A 24,152-nucleotide genomic window follows, 5' to 3' on the forward strand; every position below is an offset into this window, starting at 1 on the left:
TTGGGTCAGCTGTCCTGGCTGTGCCCCCTCCCAGCTTCTCGCTGGCAGGGCATGAGAAGCTGAAAAGTCCTTGACTAGTGTAAGCACCACTTAGCCACAACTAAAACATTGGTGTGTTATCAACATTGTTCTCACCCTAAATCCAAACCTCAGCACTGTACCAGCTACTAGGAAGAAAATTAACTCTATCCCTGCCGAAACCAGGACAGATTACTTGTAAAATTCATTCTCTGACACACTTTGTGTTTTTAAATAATGCTTACTCTTGAGAGTGGCTATTGGGCTACCAAAGCAGGTCAGAGGAAGCAGAATTACAGATTCTGAGCCTAAAAACTACTGGAGTTGCCAAGGTGGATGTACAGAGTACTTTGTCTACTAGGGGGGGAATTGCATCATTTCACCCCTAAGTGAGAGAAAGTGATGGAATAAAAGGGGTCAACTCAAGTACACCTTGAGGAGACAGAGGTAAAGTATATCTGATCATAACACAAACTTCATTTGAATTTAGAGATATTATGTGTGACCTTTACTGTAGTTTTAGTACAACACCCAGTCTCGAAACCTTTCTGTTGCCTTTGTGAAAGGAGTAATAGTGGCAGTAGCTGTTCTTAGACGAGAGATTGGGGAAGAGGAAATAGCTTTCCCTTACTGCTTTATCTTCTTGAATATTAATTCTGTTTGATGTTTGTTTTAATTTTCAGGCAGCTACAGTGAAGATTTTGAAGAAGAAACAGATGCTAATCCTGCCTTTAAAACTGAGGGAAGTCAGGTGAATCAAAACATCATGTCAGGAGTTGATTTCAGTCCTCAAGAACAGGTATAACTTACCAAATGTTTATATTGCTTGCATGAATTGTAAAAGCTCTGCAATGTATAACTGTAAATATAGTAAACCTTTATATAATATGTACTATCTGAAATAAAAGAGTATAGTGGTCCTGGGACTATATTGTTCTATTAAGGATATACACTTTCCTGTGATAAATTGCTGAAAGGATTAAGTCCTTCACAGGGTTTCCTGCTTACTCCTCCTTTGAATTAAGAACTGTGGACGGGAGTGCACAAATGATGAGTTCAGGTTGGAGCCTCAGCCTCAGAATGGGTAGTGATTAATCTCTCTCTTGGAGCCATTAAGGTGATGTCTACACCAGCAACTGACACAGACTGAGGGACGTAGTTCTGTACAGAGAAGCAGTTTGGACAGAGGACCCAAAATCTATACTGTATGACCCTTGGGGGTATTACTGTCGACGAGCTTAGTCAGGTCCTTTGATGTAGAGCACATGTGGCTGGAGCACATCGGGTGCATTCCTGGAGCACACGTTCTGATTTGGTTTTTTTACGAAAGGAGTCTATAGAGCACCCACATGTTCATCTATAATAGATAAATGGGGGGTTTTTAATTCTTTTTAAGTTTATTAAAGTAGCATTTCTAATAAATGTTTGAAAAGAACAAATAGAATGGAAGTGTAATGTACTTAACTGCTACATTATTTTCTTTTCTCAAATTACAATATAAGAGAACCAGGAAGGTGCAAAAATATTATTCCATTTATGCGGAGTAGCATTTAGTTCCCGGTCACTTGTGAGAGGGTTTATAGAGTACAGGATGTTGAGGACCTTTTGGCATCCTAAGGAGAGTTTTAGAGAAGTGCATATTCTTGGAGCACCAAGAACTGCTTAGTTCTAAGTACTGTTCTTAGGTTTTGGACCAACTTTTAAAGTTAGTCTAGATTTTTTTTTTTCTCCCTGAAATTCAAAAAGTAATATTTTTTTTTTCTTTATTTTTGTTAGGAAGAAGCAAACACTGGCATGCTAGCTAAAGGTAAAATATAAACTTTGATCAGTAGGAGAATACTAAATGTAACTTTTTGAAACTTTCTTACCTGATTTTTACTATTTTGTTATTTTTCACCTGATTTTATTGTGTTCTGCTGAAAGTCTGTTGGACTGAAATGGTTAAAATTTCATCTATGTGTTAGCACTTCAAAGTGATCATCAATGTAATTTTTTATTTTATTACATCTAGTCAGTACTCAGATTTTGATGCTTGCAATCAGAGTAAATCAGTTCACCATTAATGGCATTAGAATAATCTATATAGCATTTGTTGCATGTTTAGTACATCAAGGTAAACCTTGGTATACTTCTAATTCCAGTGTAGACAGAGTATAAATAAGAAAGTTGTGTTTTCTTTAACATTTATCTTACTGGTTTTAGTTGTATTGCTTGATTCACAAGATTCAACTACAGAACTTCAAAAGGCCGTTGAAACATCAGATGTAGCTCTAGGCGAACATTATCTGCCTGAAGAAGTCAGTGGAATTGAAATGAATGAAGCAGGTAAGGGTTGCTTTTAAAAAGGAAAAAAAAAAACACACAACAAAACCCAAACCCCAAAATCTTACTTTAGTAGAATAGGTGGCTCTGATGTCTTCATTTGTTCTTAGGTTATCAGTGAACATGAAGCCCTCGACTTTTAGTAACAAATCTTGAAAGGAGGAGGAAATATTTCAGGAAAAAGTCATGTTTCTGCTAAGACGACACCTTTTTACACTTGGTTATTGTAAAGTTGCTTTTGACATTGCAGTTTGATTTTTAAATACCATCATCTTTGGTTGTTCATCATAGCTAAAATTCTTCTTTGACAGTATTGAACACAATTATAAAATACGTTCTCTTATCAAACTTTGTAAACAGTGTATGCCACTTATATCCAGAGTATGGCTCTGATGGCATCTGTTAAAATAGTTACATCACGTACGCTGTTAGTTTTAGTACTGATAAAATATTGAGGTGGGGGAGGGGGGCGGAGAGGCATGCAAACTGTAGATTGAGACTAATTAGTATGTACTAATTAACTTGACAGCTGTTTATTTTTATAGTAAAAATGGGGGGTTTAAATATTTTTTCCATAACTGAAATCACTGTTCTCACCACATAATAGACCAAGCTAGTAACTGAAATACAGGCTCCAGTGGGATGTTTCCCAAAACAGAAAATCCTGTAGTGTCTCTTATGAGCCTGTATTTTTCACAGGCAGTTCCTATGGACAAACCACCAGTGACATGGAAGCGTTACACCAAGCATACCATCATATTGATCAGTCTTTGGGAGACACTGATCAGCAAAAACTGCACGATTCTGCAACGGGAGTCTCAGAATACTTAGTGCAAGGTGTTTCACAAAATAATGACATCTATTCAAAAAACATGTCAACTATTGAATCAGGTAAATACCTCAAAGGAAGGCATGTATTGTACAAGCATGTAAAATGAGTGAACTACTATCATCTTTAATACTCCATTTATGAAACATTTTTAAATGTTGTAGTTTTTACAAATATTTTTTCTAAGGTTTTGTTTTGTTTTTTTTAATTTTATTTTGCACTAATTAGATTTACCTACTGTGGAAGAATTGATGAAACCAATTAAAGGACATTCATGTAATATCAGAAGTTTTGATGTGGAGCCTGAAAGGTATTTATTTCAGAATATTAAGAATTGTAATAACTGAAGTCCATTAACTATTTGTGAAAAACAGCTTACTAAATAACTCATCTGTCTTTTTTCCTTATTAAATACTGAAATTTCATTATGTCTTGCACTGGCATTATGGCATTTGCAGTGAATTATAAAATGAATATACAGGGTTAATTGGTTTAGACCAGGGGTTCCCAAACTTTGTTTGAGTGATAAGCAGCAATGTTTGCCAAATCATTTGGAGGAGTGTTCCTCACTCTCACAGCTACCACAGCTAGCATCTCTGCTTTCCCAGTCTTCTGCTCTTTCCCCTCCCCCATACATGGATTTCAGGCCACATCCTATCCTAGCTCTCCAGCCTCTATAATCTAAGATCAAATCCTGCTTACTCTCGTGGTTCTTACTAACTTGTGCTCCATACCTCCTTCTGGTTTGCTCCAACTGTTGTGTCTAGAGCAGAAAGCACAGGCCCTGGAACTGTCAGAAATAGGTTATGCTTAGCAAATGAGTTTTGGGAGCTTATCGCGTAGCTGCACTCAGCAGAAATTACCATTCGTTGTTCTATTAGTATTAATTGCATGCTTGCAGGTGTTCATCTTGTAGCCGAGTTTGGCACCTCCACAAAAACAGCCACTGCTGGGAAATGGCTCTTGTTCCACAGTGTGGGAGTGAATCTGTATAACTAAACCTGCAAGGTGGTTCTTAAAAGAAGCCTACTGGGTCTTTCAAATTCAACCAGTCTTTACAGCTGATACCTAAAGGAAAAATGGCCCACTTTTTCCAGAATGATAGAAGAGCAAAGGGCAAAAGTCTTATTATATATGACTTTATTCCTTTCTCTTGCAGTCCTGTGAAACTGGTAGGCAGCACAGCAAATGACCTCGTCAGCCACTCACCCTTTAAAGAGCACCAGAATAATACGGTTTGGGAGACAAACTTACTTGAAAAATTTAATAGAGAAGAGAGCATCTTTCTGCAGGCAGCTGTGAATGACGATAACTTTCAGAGGGTGACTGAGAAAGAAATTCAGACCAGTGAAGTACAGCTTGATGTACCGAGAGAAAAAATAGTACAAGACTCTCTGCTTTCACAAGGCAGCAAAACTAAACAAGTAAGTAATATCAACCAGATTTTTATTATATGAAAATACATTTAAAATGTATATATTTTTAGACTGCCTGTTATTTGATTATGCTCTGATGTTTAGAAATTGAGAGACTGTTGCTGTTTTTCTTGAAACTCTCCTGTTACCATTGCTATTGTTAGAGGTAGCCAAATCCAGTGGCCTTTGGGACCAGCGGGGTTCTTCCTGTCCCAGCCCAATATGTGCAAGGCTGCTGCGGTTCCATGTCCCCAGCTCAAGCTAGTAGCGAGTCTGAGCACGTGTTCCCATTCGGGGGACATGTATAAACACACACAAGCTTAGAATAGAGAGCATACCTACAGAGAGGTCATTTAGAAATACAGTTCAATAAGAATATAGGAGAGACTGTAATGATCAATGTAGAGCTTAGACAAGTGTACTGACCAGCAATCTGGTCATGTCACTAGCTTCTTTAATCTTATTTTCCCTCTATTTCCCACACTTGTTCCTACTTGATCCACCTTAATCTCTCCCTTCACCTAGTTTTTGTCCTTTACCCTAAACATCTTGTAAGTTTTGCACATTCTCACAATCCTTTCAAACGTTCCATAACAAGATTTATACAATCCCGAATCTTCTCCCTGCATCCCCAAATTCTCTTCTCCTTGCATCCCCTGAATTAGCCCCACACTCCTTTAGGCAATCACCTCTTCTGTCTGCAAGGCGTTGCAGGGAGAGAGGTTGTTTGGCTGATTTTCCCTGGTGGGTTTCCCACCAGGGCCAACAGGCTAAGCTTTCTCATTTGCTGGTCTTAGGAGTTGTGTGCTCTGTTTTTGATGATCAAGTTTAGTAGGGTTCCTCTGCCTGCCACTGTTCCTCTCTTCATCGCTGGGTTTCTGTGTTCACTGTGATTAGACTTTAGTCACAAGCTACCTGCTTTGGTAAGCTAAAGGCCCTGTAATGTAATGCAACTTCCCAGAACAATTAAACAGAGCCAGGACAAAATACTTGCACTACGTATACTTCTGTAGTAGTAAAATTCTGCAAAATTACATACTATTAATTTGGATAAAAATAATGCTTCCCACCGCCCCGAGTCTTACAGCTGTGTAATTCTGGCAACTGGTTCTATGTTCTTGTAGTAGTGAAAGCTACCTTCAGATTACACTAGAGCCTAAAACTTGTTTTAAACAAATGTGCTCTATCACAGGCTCTTCGGTCTTGTTCCTTGAAGAATGAAAGATCTGAATCAATGACAACTAAACCAATGTTATACAAGAATATCAGAAGTCCAGCACCTTTACATAAAAAGAAATCTTCATATGGTCCTCATGGGGTGGTTAGAAGTTCTTGGTATGGGAAACCCACTTCACTCTCAAAACAGTCTTTTCCAGTTAATGAAAAGAAAACACCAAAAGAAACTTTCAAAAAGACCAGTGTGAAAGCCAAAAGTCCTGCAGATAGAGCAAGATCTAAAGGTAACTCTGTCGTAAGAAGTCTGAGTTTTAAGAGCCAGAGAGCTTTGCTGTTCATGCTTCACATTTAAAAAAAACAAAACCAAAAACATTTCAAAATGCTGTAGAAGAAATCTAAACCCAAACACAATTAAGTACTGATTTTTTTCTGTATCAGCATGAAGTTGCTGGAAGAAAGACTTTTAAATAAAACTTTGCACTGTAGTCTTGTTTCATTTCGACTCACATACACCACCACTATGTTTGAGACTTACCTATTGTTCACCAGTAGGACCAAAACAATAGAAAAAGCTGGTGTTCACAAATAAGTATCTACAAGTTACATTTTTCATTATAGTAAATGCAAAGATTTGCTGACACACTAACTTCTGTGTGTAATGCCGAATTTCTATTCTCAGCTGCTTCTTTTTATCTTTGCTTTCCTAGAGTACAAAGAGAGCAGTAAAAAGAAAGTCCTATTTTCTGTTCATGTCTCTTATAACACTAAGGAATGGAGAATACCAATGTAGTCCCGTGAAAGCTGAGTTGCAAGTAAAGGACTGAACTTTTTTATTTTTGGGTGAAGCCTGAAGAGTTTAATGAGATAATTCAGCTTAGTGTCTTTGCAGACGATGTTTGCTGTCTCTGAGGCATGGGAAAATAACTCTACAGATGCCCAGGTTTTAGCACACTTCTAGCATGTAATGCCTTTAAAAACCCTGCAAGTAGTGTGGGGAAAAGCAGTTTAGGATTATGTTGCCCATCTTAGGGAGATGCTTCAGTGGCAGCTGTCAAACTAAGGGACCTTAGTTCCTCAGTGCATTGCTGTGGTGCTCCCTGGAGAAGAGGAGGGTGTACAGCCAGATGGAGGTAGTGAAGTGAATGACGAGTCCCAAGAAAATGAGGCCACTAACCTCAGAGAACTGAGGTTAACCTTGTTTCACGAAGGATTCATTATCCAGCTACTTGTTTCAGTTGTTCCCTTGGGTTTTGTTTTATCTTGTCATCAGTTCCTTACTTAAAAAACCTACATTTTCCATGATGTCTCATTGCTCTCAAGTTTCTATATTTAATTCAAAATTCAGGTTGTAGAATGCTTAATTTATATGCCTAAGGGGTGGATCACATGAATAGATGTTTTTGAAAGGACATTAAGTTTCGATTTTAATTTTGTTCTATTTTACTTTCTGCCTAAATGAAGAAGCCTTATTTGCTACTAGGATAATAAAATCTGCAACAAATGAACCAACTACGAAGGGAAGTATTAACAGAGTTATGTCTGGCCAATCAGTTGTTAACAATCTTGGACACCAGGCTGTGGATTATTGCAGGCAGTATCAGCATGTAAGTAATAATCAGTGATGCTCCTAATTATAGTATGTACAACTTGGTTTGCAAGCCTATTTTGTCAAGACTTTCAATAATTATCACAAGATTGGCAAATGCTGAAATATTGAATACTTTCCTTTAGTCAAATACTAGTGTTTGCTTTTAAAATATGCAAGTATAATCATACTGCTTTTCAGTTGCTTGGATAATTCTGCTGCTTGGATGGTTCTATACACTTAAAGTTAGAATGCTAATTTCTAAAAATTACTATTTTGTGGTAGAAAAGGGGAAAATTTTAAATAAAACTTTTACTTAAAAGTATTCCGTTATGAATGTTAAATAGTAATACTGTTTGGGGTTTTTTCTATTTGCATTGCATTGAATATTTAATAGTATCTTCTGACTTCTCCAAGATGACTGAATTTGCAGCACCATGATGGATTTTCCTTCTTCCTTATAAACTGTATAAAAAAAATTATTTACTAAATACCTAAATCATCACTGCTTTTCAAAAAGTAAGATGCATAATAGAATAATTCTGGTAGCCATGTAGTGGCTCTCATATGAGAGGTGTTTGTTTCTTGTTGGCTTTTTTTTGGCTTGTTTTCCTCATACATACTTCAGAAATGAGAAAGTAACTCATTACAGTAAATGCAGGATGTTTTACTATTAGAATGTTGTGGGGGTTTTTTTTCTTTTCAAGTGCCTTATGTGGTTGCTGAGAGCCAGACAAGCCAGTTAAATAAAATTGATGAGCGGAATTTTTTCATAAACAATCAGCTCAGTGTAATGTTTCCCTGAATTTTTCTCTTCACTAGGATTTATCATTTTCTCCTGTCAAAAGTTGTGATAGAGAACTATATTTGCTAAAACGAGTACAAGTTGCAGAGGAGGACCTGAACGCAGCTCGTGATTTGATTCAACAGCTAACCAGCACAGTTTCACAAAAAGAGAAAGAAATAGAGACAAAGATAGTAGAATTGAAAACACAGCATGACAAAGAGCTTTCTCGGTTGGGTCAGGAAAACTATGTTCTTCAGAGTAAGGTACTTTATCATCTTGTATCCCATTACTATAGAACAGGAGAAACATTGCTTCTGAAAATTAAATTAATGTTATTTTAGATGAGTTGTTAACGAGCAGAAAATCCAGATTTACACACACACTGCTAGTTTGTAAATGCATACTTGTTACATTTATTGCCCATAAGACAGGATTTTTTTTTTTTTTCTACAGAGATAAACTATGTTATCCCGAGTTCCTTTAGTTTGCTATTTTGAGAGTTCTGCTGCAGGTTTTTTGCAAAGATTTAACTCACTTTTATGTAAAAAAAATAAATGAATAAGAGATTAACAGATACCACTTGTTATAGATAAGTACTATATGTTGAGATGTTGGGGGGGGGTGATGCATTTTTCAATGATGTGTTTTGTCTATATGGCATATTCCCAGGGTTATTCCACTATACCCTCCTGTCTAGATACATAAGAACAGAAGAGGGAGGGTAAAACTTTGTTAACTTTTCCCAAACCTTTTATACTTTGTTCCTGTTTTGTAATGCTTCTGTAAAACTCCAATAATAATAAGATTGGCTCATTGGTCTGCTTTCATATCTTTATGAAAAGATTGGCCTATTTATATTATAAAAGTGTAGTCTTGTAGAGAATTCCGTATTGCTAACAAAACTTTCTTATTAATTGCATGTCTTTTTCTTTCTGAAAGTTAAGAAGTATGGAAGAGCTGACTCAAGAAAAGAGATGGACCCATCATACAGCAACGATTCCTGTCACTGAAGAAAAACTGGCACAAATACAAAAAGAAATTGAAGATCAAGAGGTCATTATTCAAGGTTATCAACAGGTATACCACACAGCATATTGAGCCAGTTACAGAAACAAAATTGTTTGATGGTTACTACTTTTCTGTAGAAAACAGTTACCTTGCTATCTAAAAAGTGGGTGAAATTTAGGTGTGAAGGGCAAACATGTATTGCACGTTTAAAAAGTATTTCACACATGCCTAGTTCGGGCTAAGCTTTTCCACGATTCCATGTAACTGTTTTAAATTGTAAAAATATGCTGACTTGTCAGTTGAGAACTGGGAAAATACTTTATGGCCAATAAAGAACCACAGACTTTTTGCCCAAAATGTGGTAGAAAACTAGTATTTTTAAGCAATATGAGAAATCTGGAGGGTTCTGTTTTTAAGATGTTTTTCACAGGATCTGAGCAGCTGATTTCAAGGAAACCTTATTAGTGTGCCTGATTTTTATTACTTAGTCAAGTGTAGAAATAGATAATGCAAGCTTAATAATCCTTTTGAATACTTGCAGCTGTAAAATCAAATAGGTTAGTTTAACCAGCTTCCAGCTGGTGCTCAGCAGCATTTCTTGGTATGGGCACGATGTCTTGCCAGTATGGCTGCGAGCATCCCGAATCAGTGATGGTTTGTGTCCACAGGATTGGAGCATGGGCAGGCTGAGCTCTGATCTGTCAGCACGCATCCACGTATGTGCTTTTAGAATATAGTTGGGATAGCTTTGCAGAGGAACTGGCCTAGGTTCTCCAGAGTGAACAGACACTTGGACAAGATTGTAGAGGTCGCTGTATACTACTTTAGCATAAAGACAATGAAAGTAGATATCCATTGTAGAAACTTAGTAATAAAACATTTAGTGTTTGCTTCCACTGTTTCAATAGGCAAACTACGCAAGTCATAGACAATTGTTTTTTGAACTGGATAAAACAGTAATTTATGAATATTCTTTAACTTTGTCTGTCTCATCTTAGGAAAATGAGAGGTTATACAAACAAATGAAAGAGCTACAAACCGCAAACAAAAAAAATGAGGAACAAATGTTTAAGGAGAATCAGTGTTTAATGTCTGAATTAATAGCCCTAAGGTAGGCTCATTTAAACATCTGACCTAAAATCTCTGGAGTTTTCAGCTGTGTTTATTATTTTATTTATGAAGAATAACTGCAGAGTCTGTCAGGTGCATGTTTTCCAGTGTTTCTTGGGTTTGTGGTTTTGTTTTTTCTTCTGAGAATTGATTTATGTTGATTATGGGCACTTAATTCTTCTTGCTGATGTTGCAGACCTATGGGAAGACTAGAGTCTTCCATTTGGGGAATATTTCAATGCTAAAATTCAAATACTCTTACTCATATCAGAATGTGTAATATGTGTGCTACACTTGTTCTGGTATTACGGCTCTGCTCATGTGTCAAAATGTTTTGATACTGTTGTAAGATACACAGTAGATCAGGGGCCACAAGAGATCCTGGTAGTGGAGGAACCATTAGATTCACTGCACTGTAGGTCCTGAAAGATTTGCATCCTGTGCTAGTAATGAGGGAAAAACCTAGCAATTGCATGTACTCCTAATTTACAAATCTTTGCTTGGGAGAGGCCCGTAGATGAGTTCCACTGATGCAGAGTAAGTTTTGTTTCCCTCCCTTGTGTAGTCCCAACAAACAAGTTTGTGTGAAGTGAGAAGATTTCACCTTACAGGTGAAATTTTTTGTATAAAGATGTACTGCATAGTTGCTTCTTTCTTTGTTTTGAGCCTGCACGGATTGACTCTGTGGTGCCATTTGGAGGGGGGGAGGCAGTTTGTGTTTGTTTTTTAGTGTGCCACTGTTAGTATGCCAAGTCACCACATTGCATAACTGTTCTTGCTGCTGCCATTTAGAGAAAAGATAGAGATGACTAATATCCAGTCACGAATCATGCAGGATTCTGAACCAGCCAGAAATCAGAGTTTCACAGAATTGATTTCAGAGCTTCGAGCAGCACAGGTGGGTATATACCAAGCCTGTTTTTCACGTGGTCTTACAAAAAGTGCATAACCATCCATATTGTAGACTAATGAAGTAAAATAAGAAGTGGAGCATGCTGCTTTTCTACAGCATTAATTATTTGCCGAACTTGCATATCACAAATGCCTCATCAAACAAACTTTCAGAAGTAATCCCCTAAGACATAGATTCACTGGAAGAAGTGCAGTGTTGCCATGTTTACTGGCAATTCTGAAATATCTTGTGAGAGCTTGCAGAAAGTAGTGATACCTCTATACCTTTCCCGCATAAGACAAATCCAGAAGAGTGTTTGTCCCTACTCTGTCCCGAGTAAGTTCTAGAAAAGAACATCAGAGTGAAAAGAATCATTTATTATTCACTCTTGTAACTTTTTTGTAGTCCTATAGATGCCTGTGTTTTTGAGGGAGGATGTTTACTAAGTTTCATGTTAAAATTAAAGGTTTTCAGGAAATTCTGTTTTTCTGCTTACTGCAAGTGAGGACTGTTCTGGTACAGTTAGACCAGAAATTAAAAGCTGCTTCTTCCATTTTTGTTTTTGTTTTAAAAAAAAAAAAAAAAAAAAAAAAAACAAAAAACCAAAACAAACAAAAAAAACTGGTTAGGTAGGCGATAAGAGGATCTGGATCCAGTGAGCTTCAGGACCAGCGGAGGCGTTCCTGGTCTGATAGAGCTGACTTTGAGCTCTTAAAACTCTAGGGGCTCCCCCAGTTCCAGCCTCATAGGTGCTGCAGCTACACTTCCCTGTCCTTAGGTCCAGCCTGTAATGAGACTGAACACAAGATCCAAAGATGGAGAGAGAGACACAGACAACACTACCACGGTCAGGTACACAGATAATACAGAGAGCAGTGCCTTTGTTCACACCACAGAAATACAAAGAGTACTCTTGGAAACACAAGGAGCACATACGGACTGATCCTGTTCAGCAGATCAGGATAGGAGTTCACTAGCAGTAACACACATACATGCACATGCTGGCCATTGCTGGCCCTGGACACTTGGTCTATTTACTGGCTGGTCCCAAAATCTCAGCCCCCCCCTCCCCCCCCCATCCCCAGCTGCTGCTCCCTGTACCTATGGATCCCTAGGACCAAGGGCCTCCATCTCCAGAGGCTGGCAGTGAGATCTTTCATCCTACTTAGTCTTGAAGTTTGCTAGTGATCACACATAAACAAACAGAACAGAGTGCATGCAGAAAATGGTGAGAAATAGAATGTAGTAAGATGAACTGTTGGACAATACATCTGTCCATTTAAGCTACACTCTTAAGTCTTGGAAATAAGTAAAGCCATTTTCTTTACTGACCATCTCAAAAGGCAGATGTTTTCTAAGACAGTTATGTAAGACTTATTAAAAAAAAATATATGGGGTTTTTTATGTTTAGCTTGTTTTCACATGCTCTGCTACAGCAAGGCCTGACAATAATACCAAAACTAGAAAACCTCATTGCTGCTGTCGTCTGATGCAACTGTTGTGATTTAATAAATTTATGGTGAAAAAGCATGTTCAGGTTTTTTGTATGACAATGTGTGTTTAGTTTTTCTTGTCTTACTGTTTTCTCTAAAACTCAGAAGGAAGAAACTAAATTACAAGAAGAGATAAGACGTCTCAAACAAGATAAGCAAGCTCTCGAGGTAGACTTGGGACAAGCAAAGAAGGAGAGAGATTTAGCAAAAGTCCAGATTGCATCCACATCAAGTAAAGCACCTTCATTTTGTTGAATAATTTTGCCTAGTCTGTGCTTCACTAAATAAATATGTAATTAAAACTTGTTTCTTATTAAAATATTACTTAGTCAAATGCATCTAGACCATTTCCAAGTATTTTCTAAGCTTCTAATAAAAGTGAAGGACATGCTACAGTACCTTTGGCACTCTATTAGAAAGCCTTTTCTTGTATCCAGCCAAACTCTTTGTTGTTGCCTATTAAGTTTGATTTCTTGCCCATCTTCCACTGGGCATGGAAAACAGACGATTCCATGTATATGACAACTCTGTTCATAAGAAAAGATTTACTATGTTGCATCTTAGTCTCCTATTTAGATCTTGCCCGTTTTTTACCAATAACTTACGCCTTGTGACTTTTTTAATTACGTTCTTATCAGAACTCTTTCCAGTTTGACTTTAGCTTTCTTAATGAGAGAGGGCCAGAAACTGGACTCTCTCAGTTCCAATATCAGGCACCACAAGTGCTAAGAGCTGTAATATTTACCTCCATGTCTCCTCAAAATGCTTGATACATATCTAAGCATATATTCTATATTGTCATCCATGTTGTTACTGAATATTTGTTTACTAGAACGTGATCAAGAATAGATCCCCCTGGGATTCTGTTTTAAATACTTTCCATGGTAAACTGTGAACTATTAAGTACTACTATTTATGAGAGAAAAAAGTTTTTTTTCAAATACTGTTGCATTTAAAATCCTAATTAGGGTCTGGTTTTAAAACTTTACTGCAATAACAGGATTGTCAAAAGAGTAAATGTATGAAATGTGCTGAGAAGGATAGTGTTGACTAATTAATTCTTCAATACATAATTACTAATAAAACAATACTAAGGATGTTTTATTCCTGTAGGTGAGAAGTCTTATGAATTTAAAGTTATGGAAGAATCATACAAACAGGAAATTACTCATTTAAAAAGACGACTTCAGTGGTATGCAGAAAATCAAGATCTTCTGGATAAAGATGCAGCCCGCCTTAAAGATGCAAGAGAAGAAACTGAGAAACTAAAACTAGAGGTGATAATATCTAGCTTTATCTAAGAAGTTAGAACTTAAAACTATTTCTTTTCTAGTGAAGAGTATGATGTAATCCTGTCCTTCATAATAATCCCATTTTTTCCAAGAAAAAACATGTAAACCCTTTATAACCTTTAAATCAAATGTGAAGTCTTTATATGCAAAATTGATATTACTGCATAAGCAGTGAGAGTTGCAAGTGCAGAGTGCTTAAAACATGGTTTTGCTTCTATTAGACACCTTGATGATGCTTCTGGTTGCTGTAGTAGGGAGGAAAAAGCCGAAACACTTGAAATATAAAGCAAGCGAAACTAATGCATGAATCTTGAATAGTTCTGAGATTTGCATTGCCTGCTTGTCAGTAGATTTGACTTAAGATTCACAGAAATAAAGAATTTTACCAGTGATAAAATATATTTGATCTGGAATTTTTTCATGGTGTTTTATTAGAGAGAACACAGATGAAAGGAGGTGCTTCTGAAGGAGCAGTCAGGGAAGGAGATCCCTTAAACACCACCATATCAAGCTTTGATCAAGATATCATTGCTGTGAAAGAAAATATTTCTATTTGCATTTTCTCCAGGATGGACTGGTGTTTAAAAACAATGAAGAGCTTTTACATGAATTCATGTAATGCACTGTAGTACTTTATATTATAGCGTATTAACCAAGCCTGCATACTGGAAGTATGGGAGAAAGAAGCAGATTTACTGATCTGAAGACAAGAATGTCCCAGAGCTGAAGTTCTCTTCTAGATTTCCGTAGCTAGTTGCAGCTCCTTTGATCTTAAGTGGCTTGAAGAAGCCGTAACTTAGTTTAAGAACATGAAGAATCAGTTAGTACAGAAATTACTCTTACCAGTTTTTAAGTTGCAGAATACTTCCATTATATTGTGTGTGTTTGAAATGCTTACTTTTGTACCACAGGACAATGTCTCTGAATATATATTTCGATTTATTTTCTCATAAATTGGACAGGTTGAGAAGCTCAGAGCTGAAGCTGGAGATCAGTGTGTGCAACAGAAGAAGCGTTTGCGAGACAGAGCAGCAGATGCTAAAAGAATTCAGGATCTTGAGCGACAAGTATGCAATAATAAAACTGTGTTTCGTTTAACCTTTATTTCAGATAAGGTCTCTTACAAACACTTACCAGCCCTTTCATAAGGATAAAGCATTGAATGAAGCCCTGTGATAAAGTAACTTGTGCTATGGAACTCTCTTAACACAAAAAGCTGCAATTATTTACTTACAAAGGGCTCTTCTGCTACTGTGTTCTAATAAGCTATTTACTGGTATCCCTTTTAAAATCCTTTAACATTAAAATACTGTTTAGAGTTTCTTAGAAAAGGGCAAGAGGGCAAAAGCACAGACAAGCTTGCTGTTTATCTTCTAAGACTGCTTCTGTCTATGTTCAGTAATCCCTTAGCATTATGACCAATTTCAACCAAGTTGATTCAAGAGTAGGGGTTTAAATTTTATTGGATTCCTACAAGATTCATGAAAACTGGGGGAGTAGAGACCTTAAAATCCATATTTCTACTGAGGAAAAGTCAGGTGGAAGTTGGCCTTTCTCAATTTTAGGAGATGGAAGCTGCATTTGGTAGGGGTGTGGGACAAATGGGAAAGAGCCTCTGCAGTATTCTAATGCGAAGAATATCTCACCCATAGATAAAAGAGGGACTTGTTATTAGTCTTGCATGCAAGGCGTTAGTTTTATTGTATTGCAGACTCCAAAATAAAAGGCATATAATCTGTTATTGGGAGAATAATTTCAATACTGTTATGGAATATCTCTGTAACAGTTGGAAAAGTAGAACGTGAATGTAAGTCCAGAAAAAAAGCAAATACTTTAACAGCATTAAGAGCCATATACACCTTAAGTGCTAAGAAAGTAAATAAAAGGTCCATTTGACATAAGATAATCTGAAGACCAGAGCAATATTTTGTTTAAGATGATGTATAAGTCAATCAGTAAGAGATGATGAGTCTTGCTTTTCTGTAAACAGTAACATAAATAAAAACAATGTAAAAAAAATTCTCAACATGTGCATCTCTAGTTTTCATTCTTCACCCAGCTTAAGTGGATGACATTTGTTAACATTGTCACTTATTTCAGTTCACTTTTCATTAGAACTTTATTCTTTTTGACTTCTGACTTAATTTTCTTTTTGATAGATCAGAGAAATGGAAGGAATTCTAAAAAGAAGGTATCCAAATTCTTTGCCTGCTTTGATTTATGCTGCTGCTGCTGCTGAGAAAACTGATGATCTTTCAGCTAAAACAAACACAGTTGATTTTTTGGAGAGAAGAATAAAAAAGTTAGAAACAGAACTTGAAGGTAAAGATGATGAAGCTAAAAAAAGTCTCCGTGCCATGGAACAACAATTTCAAAAAATAAAGGTAAAAGTTGGAGGCTTGTTGAGTAGTCTATTCCGCAAGTAACAATCACAAAGTTACTGGGGTCCAACACAGAGCAGTGGTGAAAACTGAAGGCAAAGACCACATTCAAGGGAAAAAAATATTCAAAGAATTTATAACCTGAATTGCAGTAGCTTCAGCACCTAAGATAAAAAGAGCATTGAAATTGTTAGAGTACTACTGAAACTGAGAGGACAAGTTCTTGAGGCCTAATAATTTAATTCTTACAATTAAGATAAGTGAGTTTCATCCTGTGGGTCAGAGTAGCTGCTTACCTAATTCCTTGCTGCACCAAAGGCTGCGGTTTCAAAGGTCTGCTGACTGAGCATTTCTGCAGGGAACGTTTGGGAACACTAAACGTTTTATCCAAAAATTACGTGATAGCGGGTCTTAAGACTTGTGTTAGGAAGCGTGGAAGTCTGGCATTTTACTTCAAGGAAAAGGTGAACTGCACAGGTGCTTAACAAGCGGGAAAGAAAGCATTGGCCAGTTGTTCCTCCTTTTCTCTATGTGAATAACTCATCATGCTTTCCTCAGAGGCTATCCAGGCTATTAAGGGTTAGGTTTTCCTCAGCTCATTAAGAAGAAAGCTTCTGTGTCTCTCTGAATTCATGCTTATAAATAAATAAAAATAAGAATCTGTCCTGTTAAAATTAAAGATGTTTTTAAAAATGGGAAGTACAATTTTGAGGCATGTGACAGTAATGTTTGCAAACTGACACATGGCAAATACATAATGACAGATTGTAAAAAAATTGAAGACTTCTTGCTATATTAAAATAAGATGTTACTTTGCCTGTCTGAGTTGGTAACATCTGAAGAGAACTCAAATTATATAAAAATTCTTGTCAATTTAATTTTTTTTCCCATAGTTACTGCATTCATTGTGAATAGAGGATTACTTTGTAGTAAATGTTTTGTGTAATTCCGTTTTACAGCAGTCTTAAGTTTGCTTCATGTAATTTTTTTCACTCACTAATTTCTGAACTGATTGCGTAGTGTGGTTAGTAATACCGATGAATATCCTGTCTTGTAAAATCTTGCTTCAGATGTGCAGTAACTTCAAAGAATTACAGGAAGAGCTAATATTAAATGTACACTTGAGGAACCTGCTTTTTCTTCCCTTCCTCCCTTAGATACAGTATGAGCAAAGACTTGTAGAGCTTGAGCAACTACTTGCCTACAAATTTATGAGTGAATCACCAAAACTGAATGGTGATAAAGTCAGTTCTACAGAACTTGAACAGGAGCTTCAGAATCTAAAAAAGACCCATCAGATCACCGTTAAAAACCTCCAGACAGAAATTGAAAACCTTAAAAGTCAAAATTCCCAGTTAAAACTCAGAAGTAAAAAGGATAATAAAGACTTAGAGTCCACAGACTCTCAGCTGAGACAAGGTAACACAAAAGACAGACTGTTAAAACTAAATGAAGAACTGGTCACCAAAAATAGAGAAATACAAGACCTTACAAAAACTGTAGAGAAACTTCAAAAAGAAAGGGTGGTGATGTTGTCTGATAATAATTTGAGAACTAAAACCACTAAGGAAAACACTACAGAGATCTTGAAAAAGAATACCTCAGCAACAGATAAAAGGAATTCCAGCAACAGTAAAACCTTTTTAAGCATTTTCAACGATGACAAAATATACCAACCACATACCTTTTCTGATTCTAATCTCTCGGAAGTTCTGCAAGAAAATGCACAGCTGAAAGAGGAGCTAGAAAGATTGTCTCTAGAAATGAACCAGCAGAGGGTGAAGTCTCAAGCAACACTGGCTTATTCTGAAAATAACATACGAAGGTAAATGCTCAATGTGTTCCTTCAAAAACCTTGTTGAAAGTGTTGGCTGACACAGGATTGAAGTGACGCATTAACATATCAGCCATGTGTGAAGCTAGCTTATACTTGGCCAATGTTCTCTGTAAATTTCATTTTTACTGTTTGTTTTTGGTTTTGGGGGGTTTTTTGACTTTTTTTTTGGTTGGGGTTTTTGTTTTTTTTTTAGAGCAGTGCACTGTCATGATTCTTTCTACAGGCAAACGTGTATTAATCCTTCTTATTAATGCTACAATTTGTCATGGTTTTGAGCAAAAAGATCTCACTATAAATCATTGCGTTTTAGATGCTTTGTATTTGTGTTGTATAGCATTAAAATTTGGTACACATACTTTTCTTCAAACTGGGGTATGCTTTCAGTGGGATTTACTTGACCAACTGTAGAAACTTTACACTTCACCTAGTTTTCCTTAGATCCCTTCATAGTCAAAGTAGAGGAAATTGGCATATTTAGATTGCAACACATTCTGTTCTAAAATAGATACCTGAAATAGGACAGCTGAAATATGATTTTAAAAGCACCTATTTTCTCTCCTATTTTTTTATAAGAGGAGCCAAAAAAGGTGATTGGCTGAGTTTTCTGTATTCTGGCTGCCTCTAGGCACATATCCAACATTGTAGGCTTCCCACCCTGTCATCCCTCCAGAGCAGCAGAAGTAACGGTGGTGCTATCTTGCGAGGTTTTGTTATGAAATTTCAAAGACATGCCGCCTTTAATGTTTTTGATATTTTATATGCTCAGGTGAGAAACTTTGCTGCAATTTTTGAAGAACTGTCTGTAGCTGCTTTACTACATCTTATTTTCCTCTCACTCTGTTCAGGATACAGGAAGACACAGCAGAATACGTTGCATCTCTGAAAGCTTCCCATCAGAGGGAAGTGGAGAAGATTCTTTGCCAGCACGCAAGGGAGCATTCTACTTCTAAAGTAGCTGAACTAAGCAGCAGAATTTCAACACAAGAGGTAAGGTACAGTAGATATATTCATTACACATAGATATCTGTTGAAGTTATTTGTTTCTAGATTACTATGAACTTTATCTTTCTTTGAAGTAGGATCTGTTGTTTCAAAAATGGGCTGTGCCACTGTATTCACAGAATCACAGAATGGCTGAGGTTAGAAGGGACCTCTGGAGGCCACCTTGTCCAACCCCCCTTCTCAAGCAGGGTCACTTAGAGCCAGTTGCTCAGGACCGTGTCGAGATGGCTTTTGAATATCTCCAAGGAGGGAGATTCCACAGCCTCTCTGGGCAAACCCAAACAAGTGCTCGGTCACCCTCACAGTAAAGAAGTTTTCCTTATGTTCGGACAGAATCTTCCATATTTCAGTTTGTGCTCATTGCTGCTTCTCCTGTCACTGGATACCACTGGAAAAAGCCTGGCTCTGTTGTCTTTGCACCCTCTCTTCAGATATTTGTACACGTTGATGAGATCCCCCTGAGCCTTCTCTTCTCCGGGCTAAACAGTCCCAGCTCTCTCAGCCTTTCCTCATATGAGAGATGCTCCAGTCCCTTTCATCATCCTCGTGGCCCTTTGCAGACTCTCTCCAGCAGCTCCATGTCTCTTGCATTGGGGAACCCAGAACTGGACACAGTATTCCAGGTGTGGCTTCACCAGAGCTGAGTAAAGGGGAAGGACCACCTTCCTCGACCAGCTGGCAATATTCATACCAGTGCAGCCCAGGATACTGTTAGCCTTTTGTTCAACTTGGTGTCCACCAGGACACCCAGATCCTTTTCTGCAAAGCCACTTTCCAGCTGAGTGGCCCCCAGCAAGTACTGGTGCATGGGGTTGTTCCTCCCCAGCAGCAGGACTTTTTACTTCCCTGTGTTGAAGTTCATGAGGTCCCTGTCAGCCCATTTCTCCAGCCTGTTGAGGACCCTCTGGATGGCAGCACGACCCCTCTGGTGTATCAGCCACTCCTCCCAGTTTTATATAATCAGCAAACTTGCTGAGGGTATGCTCCACCCCATCATCCAGATCATTAATGAAGATGTTGAACAGGATTGGACCCAGAACTGACAATCCTACGCCCACCCCCGAGTTACTGGTCTCCAACTAGATGTTGTTACACTCTTTGCCACCCTCTGGCTCAGCCATTTAAGTCAGTTTGCAGTCCACCTCACTGTCTGCTTATCCAACCCACGCTTCTTCAGCTTCTCTGTGAGGATCTTAAAGGAGACAGTGTTGTAAGCCTTATTACTGAAGTCCAGGTAAGCAGGGTTGTGATCATACTTTATGGCCTGCTCCCTCCTCTCATGATCCTGAACCCCACCATCTCATGGTCACTGCAGCCATGGTTGCCTTTGATGTTCACATCCCTTAACAAGCCCTTCCTTGTTTGTGAGTTTAAGGCCCAGCAGAGTGTCTCTCTTCACTGGCTCCTCTATCACTTGGGTCAGGAAGTTGTCACCAACGCCCTCCGGGAACCTCCTGGGTTGCTTATGCCATGCTGTGTTGTTCCTCCAGCAGGTATCAGGGTGGTTGAAGTCCCCCATGAGGACCTGGGCCTGTGCTTATATTTGTGCATTAAACTTTTGGGAGAAGTTTTACACACGGTATGAAAGTAGAAAGAGCTATTTCATTCAGATTTTTCAGAATTTTTTGTTTAACTGAGGAAAGTGAATTGAAGATTGAGACTTGTTTTCATATACTGTGTATCTACGTGTGTGTTATTTAACAATCCAGGTAGAGGATTGTTAAATAGCACACATGTTGGAGGTAGTATTGTTAATATATGCATCACTTACACCTGCAGTACTACAATACTGCTTATATTTTTGGTGTATTTTTCCTGTCTAGGTTTTCACATGTTGTCATGGGTATTTATGTTAATGACAGACTGTTTTTAATTTTTTTGTAGATATTAATAAAACATCTCCAAGAACAAATTGGTGAACAACAGAGACATCAGGAAGCCCTTTTAGTTTCACAGATGCGAGAGGAACTCCTACAAAAAGAGGTATATTTAAATTTGGACTGGGGGTACCTTATTCTAATAAAAGAGTTTTCACTTTCATCCTTGTAAAGCCTCAAATAACATATAGTAAAGTCTTAGAAACAGTATCTTTGTCAGTTGCTTCTACAACAATTATACCTGAGAATGCACTATATTTTTCTAATGTGAAATAGGGAACACCACAGCACAGAAGGTGGAACTTCGACCTCTTTTGATTATTTTTTTATTAGTAGTATTATTATTATTTTTAATTAGTTAGAAATGTCTGACATCTGTGTGAAAATTGATCGGCGGGTTAATCCAAGCATTCATAGGCTCTTCTTTGAGAGTTGTGATGGGTAGTAAATAGAGCACAGGACTTTTTCTTTATTAAGAGGATATTTTATTATTGTTTTCGAATTCTTTGTTCAGATAAAGCCTTCCTTTTTTCATCCTTCATTGCCATAAAACTGACTTAAGCAATTATATTCTTGGTTTTCTCCTTTGGTATCTATGAAACTTGAGGTCTCTTAAGAAGATAAGGTTAGTTGTAATAGTTCTGAAATTCACTGGTTTTTGAGAGAGGTATTCTAGGTTTTTCCTAATCTACTTCTATTAATAGCATATAATCTAAAAATCTCATTTAGTCATGTTTTCATTTTGGGGTTAATATTGTGTAAAACTGCTGTCTGTCTTTTAGCTCCAGCTTTTTGAACTATTGGCTATGCTTTTGTCATTCTTGAAGTGCTGCCAATCTTTTTTCTTTTTTTTTTTTTTTTATCACCTCCTGCTGTTCAGGAGGAGGATATAGCCTGTCTTAGCATTGTGCCTATGTTTAATTCACCATCTCCTTGATGTGTGAACATTGCTAATTTTAACTTCATTTTGATAATACAGTAATTAACCTGCAGGAGTTATTAAAAAGAATTCTCCTCTTCTGTAAGGGACTGAGAACTCCAGACATTTAATCTTGCTTGCTGCCCTTATTTGGAAGAAATGAGAGAAGTATCAGTATGTGTTTAGTACATACTTAATCTTAATCTCACTAAACTCATTCATTATTGATCTTATCCATGCAAAATTCCACCTCTGTTGTGACGTATTTATAGAAAAGCGAGGGTTTCTAGGGAGAGGGAAAAAAGATCTATTAAAGAAGCTCTGTATTTGCAGAATAAAGGCCGAGACTTTGGGTTCATATTATGAATCTAATGATAGATGTCACCTTTCCATACAAAGCTTGTTTCACTCCAATGGTCTCGGTATACGCAATACTTCCTCCTGGGAAAACAGGGCGAGAGTACAATGAGACAAATGTTAGTCAACATATTTGTTTCTTCTATGACTGACTGCTTTACAGATTATTAATGACAGTTAAAAGAATGATCATCCTATCTGACCGACATGTTACAGGCTGAGTTCAAGGTGCTGGCATTTAAGAAAATTTAACGGAGCGCCTTTGTTACAAAAATCATTGCAAGACTATACAGAGAGAAATGTCAAAGTAAAGCCTTGCTTTTGCCCTCTAGCATGATTGCTGTGCTGCTTATAAAATACATTCTAAGCATTAAACGGTTAAATAAGTTGAGCTGAAAAATGAAGGCAACCAAACCTGCGAACGTAATTAGTCATGCTAGGGAAAACCACTACCATTTGTAATAGGACTGAGAGTCCTCTGTCTAAAATGGTGGTACCTCAAAAAAGGCAAACTTTTTTTCTGAGGCGCACTGGAAGATTGTTATTTGAATACTAATCTCAGAAATGCTGTTCATGGATGTTTTTCATGAACTATATACTTCTCTTGTGTAACAGCTTGCACGTAGGACAGCTTTGTATTTCACATAGTTCTGCTGCTGGCAAAATACATGGAGCCCATTTTCTCCTAGGGCTTTTTTCCCCTCATAACATCATTCCTGCATGAATTTTTCTTGTATTTAATTACGTACTTGAGATCACGCATCGGCCCTTCCCTTCAGTGGGGCAACTTAGCAGACAAGCAGCAGACGCTCGTTTTCACAGACCTTAAGAAACCGAGACTTCTGCTCTTCTGACAAATGTTGCTGAAATTGGTCCACAGGTTCAAAGCTGCTGGAGTAACGGACAGGCAAAAATGTAGTAACATAGGCCTTGTTATTTTAGAAAACCACGTTATAAAATGGAAATAATAGTAAGCCATCTTGGAGTCACTTCTTGGTAAGAGTGACAACATCTTATGAAGTACACAGCTACCCGAATTCAGCAGCAGAGAGCCAAGGATGGCCGAGTGCTTGAAGAGGGTTAGCAGTTCGCAGATATATTGGGTAAGGGGAGCTAAGGGCTGTAATGAAGGATAAGGACTTCAGAGCTTTTACTTTAGTTTACTTACACACATTAAGAAAGTGACCAAAAAAGACTTGGGATGTTAAATGAAGAAATATCTATTTACTTAAAATAGGTGAAAAATGAGAATAAACCAGTAGAGCTTTATAAGAAAACTTACCTGAATTTCTGGAGGATTAGGAAATTGGTTGTAAGTCATTGGTAGAGTTGATTTGACCTGGCAATTATTAGACCAAAGGGGGTTTGTAATCATGTTTGTTAGCAGCGTGTCTTTTCTTAATTTATGCCTTGGAAATACACTGGTACATTTTATATGTGATCTTTATCCAGCGTGTGGGAAGGGATTGTGTAAGAACATCTAATCATAATAGTCTCTATTAATTTTTTAGTAGGCTTAGAAGTATAACAATTGACTGTGAATAATCGCTTCATAACATATTATGAACATGATTGGATTTATCAAAAAAGACTAGATTTTCATATCCTCAGGCCACTTCTTACAAATTAAAGATCCTAATCTAGGTCCCTGCACCCCTGTTTAAGCTTGGAATAAAGGAGTTTTCTCTTTTATGTGATGGAGCCCTGCTTTCCTGGAGATGGCTGAACACCTGCCTGCCCATGGGAAGGAGTGAATGAATTCCTTGTTTTGCTTTGCTTGTGTGTGCGGCTTTTGCTTTACCTATTAAACTGTCTTTATCTCAACCCACGAGTTTTCTCACTTTTACCCTTC

General features: G+C 37.5%; 1 protein-coding gene across 1 annotated transcript in view; it reads left to right on the top strand.

Annotated features, from left to right (window-relative positions):
• CEP162 (centrosomal protein 162) overlaps window positions 1-24,152 on the top strand; it is a 47,198-nt gene that overhangs the window by 18,771 nt on the left and 4,275 nt on the right. Inside the window, exons 8-26 of the mRNA XM_009282702.1 lie at window positions 702-817; window positions 1,795-1,825; window positions 2,221-2,343; window positions 3,040-3,231; window positions 3,398-3,479; window positions 4,329-4,593; window positions 5,777-6,044; window positions 7,222-7,364; window positions 8,168-8,395; window positions 9,072-9,209; window positions 10,139-10,251; window positions 11,043-11,148; window positions 12,741-12,867; window positions 13,749-13,912; window positions 14,890-14,994; window positions 16,087-16,311; window positions 17,466-18,133; window positions 18,991-19,132; window positions 21,032-21,130. Of these exons, the coding sequence (XP_009280977.1) occupies window positions 702-817; window positions 1,795-1,825; window positions 2,221-2,343; window positions 3,040-3,231; window positions 3,398-3,479; window positions 4,329-4,593; window positions 5,777-6,044; window positions 7,222-7,364; window positions 8,168-8,395; window positions 9,072-9,209; window positions 10,139-10,251; window positions 11,043-11,148; window positions 12,741-12,867; window positions 13,749-13,912; window positions 14,890-14,994; window positions 16,087-16,311; window positions 17,466-18,133; window positions 18,991-19,132; window positions 21,032-21,130 (3,335 nt within the window). The remainder of the gene's footprint in view (window positions 1-701; window positions 818-1,794; window positions 1,826-2,220; window positions 2,344-3,039; window positions 3,232-3,397; window positions 3,480-4,328; window positions 4,594-5,776; window positions 6,045-7,221; window positions 7,365-8,167; window positions 8,396-9,071; window positions 9,210-10,138; window positions 10,252-11,042; window positions 11,149-12,740; window positions 12,868-13,748; window positions 13,913-14,889; window positions 14,995-16,086; window positions 16,312-17,465; window positions 18,134-18,990; window positions 19,133-21,031; window positions 21,131-24,152) is intronic.

The sequence above is a fragment of the Aptenodytes forsteri genome, unplaced genomic scaffold (genome assembly GCF_000699145.1).
Source record: "Aptenodytes forsteri isolate BGI_AS27 unplaced genomic scaffold, ASM69914v1 Scaffold245, whole genome shotgun sequence".
NCBI classification, from domain to species: domain Eukaryota; kingdom Metazoa; phylum Chordata; class Aves; order Sphenisciformes; family Spheniscidae; genus Aptenodytes; species Aptenodytes forsteri.